The sequence below is a fragment of the Melanerpes formicivorus genome, unplaced genomic scaffold, assembly GCF_026170545.1.
Source record: "Melanerpes formicivorus ecotype bairdi unplaced genomic scaffold, bMelFor1.0.p_v2 SCAF_2, whole genome shotgun sequence".
Lineage (NCBI taxonomy): Eukaryota > Metazoa > Chordata > Aves > Piciformes > Picidae > Melanerpes > Melanerpes formicivorus.
In genome coordinates this window covers 2,999,544-3,009,214 of record NW_027142354.1, presented here as the reverse complement: position 1 = coordinate 3,009,214, position 9,671 = coordinate 2,999,544, and the positions used below count along the sequence as shown (strand labels likewise).

At 48.0% G+C, this 9,671-nt stretch overlaps 1 protein-coding gene across 1 annotated transcript in view; it reads right to left on the bottom strand.

The window, feature by feature from the left end:
* Positions 1-8,730, bottom strand: part of CUNH6orf163 (chromosome unknown C6orf163 homolog) — a 14,397-nt gene extending 5,667 nt beyond the window's left edge. Inside the window, exons 1-3 of the mRNA XM_068149210.1 lie at positions 8,583-8,730; positions 2,644-2,738; positions 1,363-1,470 (exon numbers count right to left, since the gene is read on the bottom strand). Coding sequence (XP_068005311.1) covers positions 1,363-1,470; positions 2,644-2,738; positions 8,583-8,730 — 351 coding nt within the window. The remainder of the gene's footprint in view (positions 1-1,362; positions 1,471-2,643; positions 2,739-8,582) is intronic.
* Positions 8,731-9,671: the final 941 nt, after the last annotated feature.

Here is a 9,671-nt window from a genome sequence, read left to right as displayed (position 1 = left end):
CTCCTCTCCTCTCCGAACCTCTCCGAACCTCTCCAAACCTCTCCTCCTCGAACCTCTCCTCTCCGAACCTCTCCTCTCCGAACCTCTCCTCTCCGAACCTCTCCGAACCTCTCCTCTCCGAACCTCTCCTCTCCAAACCGAAACTCTCCTCTCCGAACCTCTCCTCTCCCCCAGATGACCTGAAAGCTGGAACTATAGTTCAAACCTCAGATGAATGAAGTAATGAAGTCCTGCTTATGGCAAGCATTAAAAGACCTTCAAAATCATCGAGTCCAACCTATCATCCAACACCACCTAGTCAACTAAACCATGGCACCAAGCACCCCATCCAGTCTCTTCCTAAACACCTCCAGTGATGGTGACTCCACCACCTCCCTGAGCAGCCCATTCCAGTGGCCAATCACTCTTGCTGTGAAGAAATTCTTCCTAACATCCAGCCTAAACCTCCCCTGGCACAGCTTGAGACTGTGTCCTCTTGTTCTGGTGCTGGTTGCCTGGGAGAAGAGACCAACCCCCACCTGGATGCAACCTTCCTTCAGGTAGTTGTAGAGGGCAATAAGGTCTCCCCTGAGCTTCCTCTTCTCCAGGCTAAGCAACACCAGCTCCCTCAGTCTCTCCTCATAGGGCTTGTGCTCAAGACCCCTCACCAGCCTCCTTGCCTTTCTCTGGACACCTTCCAGCAACTCAACATCTTTCCTAAACTGAGGGGCCCAGAACTGGACACAGGACTCAAGGTGTGGCCTAACCAGTGCTGAATACAGGGCAGAATGAACTCCCTGCTCCTGCTGGCCACACTATTCCTGATGCAGGCCAGGATGCCATTGGCCTTCTTGGCCACCTATGCACACTGCTGGCTCATGTTCAGCCTACCATCGACCAGCACCCCCAGGTCCCTCTCTGCCTGGCTGCTCTCCAGCCACTCTGACCCCAGCCTGTAGCACTGCATGGGGTTGTTGTGGCCAGTGTGTAGAACCCGGCACTTGGATGTGTTCAGTCTCATGCCCTTGGACTCTGCCCATCTGTCCAGCCTGTCAAGATCCCTCCACAGAGCTCTCTTACCCTCTAACAGATCAACTCCTGCCCCCAGCTTGGTGTCATCTGCAAATTTACTGATGATGGACTCAATGCCCTTGTCCAGATCATCAATAAAAATAGTGAACAGGGTGAGGCCCAGCACTGATCCCTGGGGGCACACCACTAGTGACTGGCTGCCAGCTGGATATGGCACCATTCACCACCACTCTCTGGGCTCAGCCCTCCAGCCAGCTCCTAACCCAGTGCAGAGTGCTGCTGTCCATTGTAAAACACATGATTCTGTCATGCTGGTTATTTCCACGGTGATGAAAGCAAACTGGTTCATACCTTTGATTCCTTTGCAAGAGTTTGTTTGAGGTCTTGTACAAAAACATTGTGGTTAGCAGCTGCCTCTTTGAGAGCTTTATCCACTGCATCTTCCTTGTGCATTTCAGCCTTTAAAACAAGTTATTATTTCCATTTAAATTTAGCTGCTCACATTATGTTTAATAATAATAATAATAATAATAATAATAATAATAATAATAACATAATATTATTATTAATAATAATAATAAACAACAACCAGGTTGGAAGAGACCTTCAAGATCATTGTGTCCAACCCATCAACCAATCCAACCCACCTAAACAACTAAACCATGGCACCAAGCACCCCATCAAGTCTCCTCCTGAACACCTCCAGTGATGGTGACTCCACCACCTCCCCGGGCAGCCCATTCCAATGGGCAATCACTCTCTCTGTATAGAGCTTCTTCCTAACATCCAACCTAAACCTCCCCTGGCACAGCCTGAGACTGCGTCCTCTTGTTCTGGTACTGGCTGCCTGGGAGAAGAGACCAACCCTCACCTGTCTACAACCTCCCTTCAGGTAGTTTTAGAGAGTGATAAGGTCACCCCTGAGTCTCCTCTTCTCCAGGCTAAGCAACCCCAGCTCCCTCAGCCTCTCCTCATAGGGCTTGTGTTCCAAACCCCTCACCAACTTTGTTGCCCTTCTCTGGACTCGTTCCAGCAAGTCAAACTCCTTCCTAAACTGAGGGGCCCAGAACTGGACACAGGACTCAAGGTGTGGCCTAACCAGTGCAGTGTACAGGGGCAGAATGACCTCCCTGCTAACATCCTACTAACGTGAAACAGAGGTTAGGCAATCAATAGCTCTGCATTTTCTAGCTCAGAAATCAGAGTGAGTTAAGTTTAAAACCTGGTGGCAAAATACGTTCAGGCCCATTTGGCAATTTGTTGACTCCTGTTAAAATGTCACCACCCAGTAACACTGAGCCACCCCAGCTGCAAGCACTATGCACAGCAGAAAGGGCAGCAGTTACACAGCCCTGTGGGCAACAGCTTTAACAGCCAATGGCTTCTCTGTGCTTCAGAGGCCATTTCCAGACCCAATGTAAAACGTTATTAATTCAAAGTATGCTTTGTTGTGAGAGAAAACAGAAACTGGAGAAATATGTACACACAGAAGTCTGTGAACAAAGGAGGAGATGAAATCAAGGACAGCTCCATAGCAGTGACCTCAGAGCTCTTTATTAACTTTCTTGCTGCTACAGCAATTATTCCAAAGAATAATCCTCACTTAAACCTCAGGAGGGTAATTAAACCTACCTGAGACCAAAGTTCAGCTTTCACTCTTTCAATGGATTCTTGCACCTCTGCTGCCTCCTTTTCCTGTTGTCTTTGTTGAATGTCTGCTCCAATCTCTGCACAATCAACAGGAGCAGATCACACACAGAAAACAACCAGAGTGCACAGACCTGTGCCTTTCTCCTGACCCCTTTGCTTGATTCTGCAGCTGAATTAAAACTCAAAAAGCTAACCCCCTACATGCTCTCATTTCATGTCTAGGAAACCACAATTATTATTGCTTGTGCAGTTCCAGAAATGTAATAGGATGGTGCTGAACCTAAGCCTCACCTTCTAGGCAATACTGCATAACAGGACTGTTAACATCACACGTGTCATAGTATCATAGTAGTATCAGTCAGGGTTGGAAGGGACCACAAGGATCATCTAGTTCCAAACCCCCTGCCATGGGCAGGGACACCCCACACTACATCAGCCTGGCCAGAGCCTCATCCAGCCTGGGCTTAAACACCTCCAGGGACAGGGCCTCAACCACCTCCCTGGACAACCCATTCCAGGGCTTCACCACTCTCATGGGGAAGAACTTCCACCTCACATCCAGCCTGAATCTCCCCACCTCCAGCTTCATTCCATTCCCCCTAGTCCTATCACTACCTGAGATCCTGAGAAGTCCCTCCCCAGCCTTCCTGTAGGCCCCCTTCAGATACTGGAAGGCCACAACCAGGTCACCTCGGAGCCTTCTCTTCTGCAGACTGAACAGCCCCAACTCCTTCAGTCTGTCCTCATAGGAGAGGTGTCCCTGCTGAATCCTTGTCCCGATGGCCATCCACATAGCACATGAAATAGTGCCTTGTCTTCAGCTTTCTGGGGAATGATTCACCCATTTCTATCTGTGCCTGAACCTCAGGGGATGGCTTTGCTCATTTTGGATGCTGTGGGTAAGATGGTGCTCTCCTTGCCTCACTGTGCCCTCAGGACCCTCCCAGGCATCCAGCAAGATCTCTTGACTCAAGGTGCCCACAAATTCCTCCATGCCATTCTTGGGTCACACAATAAATGTTTTCAAGGGGATATGGCAGAATCTTTCATATGTTTGAAACAGAACATGCACATACAAAGCAATACCTCTGCCCCCAGAGCTCCTGTGTCTGTCCAGGGTCCAAGCAGCCTGTGTTGAAAGAGCACAGCTAATGCCTTCTAGAAAGGGGGGATGAAGCAGCATGGAGGTGAGCCACACTGCAGGGCAGGACCTAGGCCAGGGTTGCTCCCTTTAGCAATATGGATGGTGTCTAGGTAAGATGTTGGCATCACCATATCCTCCTGTGGACATGCTGTGAAAGCAAACAAGTTGCCTCACTAACTTACTCAAAAAGCTGGTCTTCAGCCCAGAAGAAAAGCCACTACAGTTGGAGGTAGATAATGATGATTTTCTGCAACTCAGCCCTCCCAAATCCCAACAGTGGGATTTCAGATCCTCCTTCTTTCCCTTTCCTACTTAGTGCCAAGCCAGCCTGGGCATTGCTTTAAATCCCATTCTCTGTGCTTGATAGGGCCAAAGAGTGACATTTTGGGGGGGGTTATTGCAAAGGAAAATTAAACAGAGCCACAGAAGACCAAGCTTTCACACAGCCACTGGAGGATTATGTCTCCCTCTTTGACTTTAGGCTGCTTCCTTACTCCACATGGGTGGGCATGAGTAGGTGGAAAACAGTAGCAGGGTGGGACAGAGGGGCCAGCTGACTTAAACCAGCAAAACAGAAGTCCAACAGAGCATACATTAAGCTGTATGTATGAAATTATGTATACATTAAGATGTATGTATGAAACAAGCATGTTGTGCTCCAACTGTAGAGCTTTCCCCCAGTCCATTCTAATAAGCAGTAAAGAGAAAATACTTCAAAAAGATACTGTCCCTGGCCTTCTGGATGTGTTTTACACCATGTGTGTCGACAGGGCTGAAGTGTTGTGCTCTCAGACACAGCCCAGCACCACCCCTGGCTGCCAGGGCTCTTGGTACACTGATAATCTCCTGATGTTGCTTAAAATAGGAAGCAAGCACACAGCTCTTCACAGTGCACCTCACTGTGATGCACTACACAACTGCTACAAGACTTGACCCTGCTGATCAGAAACCTTTATGACAATTAGACAGAGCATATAAAGATACTTCTGATTCTTGCTAGATCCTCAAACATATGATTCCTACCACATGCTTTTCTTCATTGTGGTAGTTGTAGGCTGTGCCTAGGAAAAGTTTCCACAGATTGAGCAGGAAAGTGGTAGAATGTAAATGACCATTGGATGTAAAAAGGAAAATAATGATAAGGTCTAAATGGTCTAGTGTGAGGTGTCCCTGCCCATGGCAGGGGGGGTGGAACTAGATGATCCTTGTGGTCCCTTCCTACCCTGACTGATTCTATGATTCTAAATAATCCCATTGGTCTGAGATCTAACATGGAGTTTCATAGTTTCATTCAGGGTTGGAAGGGACCACAAGGATCATCTAGTTCCAACCCCCTTGCCATGGGCAGGGACACCCTACACTACATCAGCCTGGCCAGAGCCTCATCCAGCCTGGGCTTAAACACCTCCAGGGACGGGGCCTCGACCACCTCCCTGGACAACCCATTCCAGGGCTTCACCACTCTCATGGGGAAGAACTTCCTCCTCACATCCAGCCTGAATCTCCCCATCTCCAGCTTCATTCCATTCCCCCTAGTCCTATCACTACCTGAGATCCTGACAAGTCCCTCCCCAGCCCTCCTGTAGGCCCCCTTCAGATACTGGAAGGAAACAATTAGGTCACCTCAGAGCCTTCTCTTCTGCAGACTGAACAGCCCCAACTCCTTCAGTCTGTCCTCATAGGAGAGGTGCTCCAGCCCTCTGATCATCCTTGTGGCCCTTCTCTGGACACGTTCCAGCACCTCCACATCCCTCTTGTAATAGGGGCTCCAGAACTGGACACAGTACTCCAGGTGGGGTCTCCCCAGAGCTGAGTAGAGGGGGAGGATCACCTCCCTTGACCTGCTAGCCACACTTCTCCTGATGCAGCCCAGGATCTGATTGGCTTTGCGGGCTGCAAGTGCACATTGAGAGCTCATGTTGAGCTTTTTGTCCACCAGCACCAGTTAATTGTGTCAACTAACTCTCTTCTTGCTTTTTCACTCTAGCAGATACCAGCTGGTTGCTTCTGACCTTGGCTGTGTTCTTTGTTGTGGCTAAATCCTAATAAGCTACTCCCTGCTCTTCTTTCTCTTGTCCTGTGTACAGGGGGAAGGAGGGAAAGAGAAGGAAGCTGTTGGTAACCCCCTGGTTTTGCCCATGGGGGTTCTTGTCTTGTTTATAAATTGTAAATATATGTAAATAGTACATATTTTGTACATATTCATTGCATTCCATACTTCTAGGTTGCAGTGTGCTTGTAAATACAGCTTCATTTGCTTTCTAACTGAGCCGGTCTGGCAAATTTGATTTTGGGGGTATTTTCTCCAGATAAGTTGGGGGGTAATTTTCAACCCACCACATTCATTGTTGAGGCTACAATGTTGGTGTGCCAGAAGTAAAAATATAATAATTCAAACCTCAAGCAGCTCTACAGAGCCTCTGTTGCAGCCACTGCCCTGCTGGATGTGTGCAGAGTGTATGATTCCCTAGCAGTATCTGAAGGGGGCCTACAAGAAGGCTGGGGAGGGACTTCTCAGGATCTCGGGTAGGGATAGGACTAGGGGGAATGGAATGAAGCTGGAGGTGGGGAGATTCAGGCTGGAGGTGAGGAGGAAGTTCTTCACCATGAGAGTGGTGAAGCCCTGGAATGGGTTGTCCAGGGAGGTGGTTGAGGCCCCGTCCCTGGAGGTGTTTAAGCCCAGGCTGGACGAGGCTCTGGCCAGCCTGATCTAATGTGGGGTGTCCCTGCCCATGGCAGGGGGTTTGGAACTAGATGATCCTTGTGGTCCCTTCCAACCCTGACTGATACTATGATACTATGACACTATGATACTATGACCAAGTGCACTCTCCGAAAAGCAAAGCAATAACATTCCATGTGTGCCAAGAACAACAGCCTGACATGTTGGCACCTTTTACTGGGGAAGGATTTAGCTTATATACCCAGCTGGACTCTGTTGGTCAAGTGATTGATAACAAAGAGAATATAAATAGCCACTCCAAGCAATAGGACCTTGTGGGGTTAGGGCTTCTCTAGGGCCTTCTGTTAGCTGCTTTGTCTGTTAAGGGCCTCTGGGACTTCTATAAGTGAGACTCTGTAATGCTGGGGATGCTACAATGCTGTAATAAAGGACTACTGAGAGGACTTCTGAGATTCTCTGCTCTCTGCATTTCTGAGATTCTGTTGCTAAAGCAGTATGGGGTTTCTGCTACATGGGACCCCACTATCAAAGGCTGCTACTACAACTACATCAGGATGCATCAGGCTGCATCAGGAGAAGTGTGGCCAGCAGGTCAAGGGAGGTGATCCTCCCCATCTACTCAGCTCTGCTGAGACCCCTCCTGGAGTACTGCCTCCAGTTCTGGAGCCCCTATTACAGGAGGGATATGGACGTGCTGGAAGGTGTCCAGAGAAGGGCCACAAGGATGATGAGAGGGCTGGAGCTCCTCTCCTATGAGGACAGACTGAAGGAGTTGGGGCTGTTCAGTCTGGAGAAGAGAAGGCTCCCAGGTGACCTAACTGTGGCCTTCCAGTATCTGAAGGGGGCCTACAGGAAGGCTGGGGAGGGACTTCTCAGGATGTCATGTAGTGATAGGGCTAGGGGGAATGGAATGAAGCTGGAGGTGGGGAGATTCAGGCTGGATATCAGGAGGAAGTTCTTCACCATGAGAGTGGTGAGACCCTGGAATGGGTTGTCCAGGGAGGTGGTTGGGGCACCATCCCTGGAGGTGTTTAAGCCCAGGCTGGATGAGGCTCTGGCCAGGCTGATGTAGTGTGGGGTGTCCCTGCCCATGGCAGGGGGGTTGGATCTAGAGGATCCTTGTGGTCTCTTCCAACCCTGACTGATACTATGATACTAACTACATTAGCACCCTGAAACAGGGGTAAGATAATCCTCCATCTAAGGCCAGCAGTCAGAATCAGATATAAGAAGGAAGGATTCAGGATAAAACATCCCAGACAGGTCCTCTTGAAGGATGAGGGGATGGTGTTTGCAAACATTCAGTCAAGCATAGTTCTTCCCAAATTACATGAGTCTTAGAAAACATTTGCTAATGGTCTCACTGCCAATTCTCTTTCACACTTCTTTATGCCCAAAGCTAAATGCCTTCATGCACCACAGGATGGCACCAGTCTTCTCTACCCTGGTGAGGCTGCATCTGGAGTATTTTGTCCAGTTCTGGGCCCCTCAGTTCAAGGAGTCCAGTGCAGAGCTAAGAAAATCATCAGGGGAGTGGAACATCTTCCTCATGAGGAAAGACTGAGGGAGCTGGGGCTCTTTAGTTTGGAGAGGAGGAGAATGAAGGGTGACCACATTAATGTTTATAAAGATGTAAAAGGTGAGTACCAAGAGGATGGAGCCAGGCTCTTCTCAGTTATGCCCAGTGACAGGACAAGGGGCAATGGGTGGAAGTTGAGGCATAGGAAGTTCCATGGAAACATGAGGCAAAATTGTTTCACTGTGAGGGTGACAGAACACTGGAACAGGCTGCCCAAGAGGGGTTGTGGAGTCTTCCTCTCTGGAGATATTCAAAACCTGCCTGCATGTCTTCTGGTGTGACCTGGTATAGGTGATCCTGCTCTGGCAGGAGGGTTGGACTGGATGATCTTTCGAGGTCCTTTCCTAACATTCTGTGATGGCTGAACCTCTCCCCCGCTAATTTCACTGGGTTCAGAAGGTAGTTCCTTCTTACCAAGATGTTAATGCCTTTGAGACTGTCAAGAAGAATACAACAGCTCTTAGAATTTTGCCAAATCTCAGATTGCAAAGGAAGGACTTCAGAGACCAACTTACCCAGTATATCACGGTGAGTGTAATAGCGTGTTCTGAAAGGCTTATACTCCCGAATCAGATCAAACGTAGCCTTGGAAGGTGGTGGTGGCACTATTCTTGAGCATACAGCACAACAAACAAAGGAGTCCAGATCAGGACTCCTAATCATGATGGTATTTTAGTATTTTTCTGTCATGCAGTTACTAAAACATCAGACCTGTGTTCCTGACAAATTTCTTGCTTGCACGTAAAATGCTTGTTGGTTGCTACAGAAAATATGCAGAGAGAAACATCATTGACCACTACTTTTCACCAAGTTAGGCAAAGCTTTTGCCTTTGGATTAGGATTCATGCAGGCTGACAGCTCAGTAATGTGAGGCTGTAGGTGGATGATGAGGGAAGGTTGTGTGAAGTGACCTTTCCCAGCCTCACAACAGCTCCCTGCATGGCAACCGTTACTGGGCAGGGCTGGCTTTGCTCACAAAGAACTAACTTTCCCGGCTAAGGCTTAAGCACTGCCACAGTAGGCTTGGGCTTTTTAATGTGTGGTGGGGTTTTTTGTTGTTTGGGGTTTTGGTTGGTTGGTTTGGTTTAGTTTTGCTAATGAATGTCAACAATTCCTCTTCAAATTAAGTAGTCTAAGGGGATTTTAGGAGCATTACACTTGTTGCTCTTCTTTGTAAAGAGGTGAAAGCCAGCACAGACAAGTGAAGAACTGGCAAAAGACTGAAAGAGGCTGGGAAATCACTTTTGACTCAGTTTCTGTCAAGCCAGCTTTCATCCATTGCTGATGGTTATTACTGTACTGAAGATGGAATTGAGAAAAGGGGAACAAAAGAAATTGCATTGGTGCTGTTTGTTTACCTTTCAGGTGCAAAAGGGGAGCCACGCTTTCAGAGTTGAATCAGTAAGTTCTGTTACCAACTTAGTTTTGTTAGAGTGGTTGTTTTGTTCCCTTTGATCCCTGTAGTTTTTATGACTGAAATCAGGTACTTAAACCAGAAAATGGCAGTATTGATACCATAGAATAGAAGTTACATAGAATAGAATAGAATAGAATAGAATAGAATAGAATAGAATAGAATAGAATAGAATAGAATAGAATAGAAT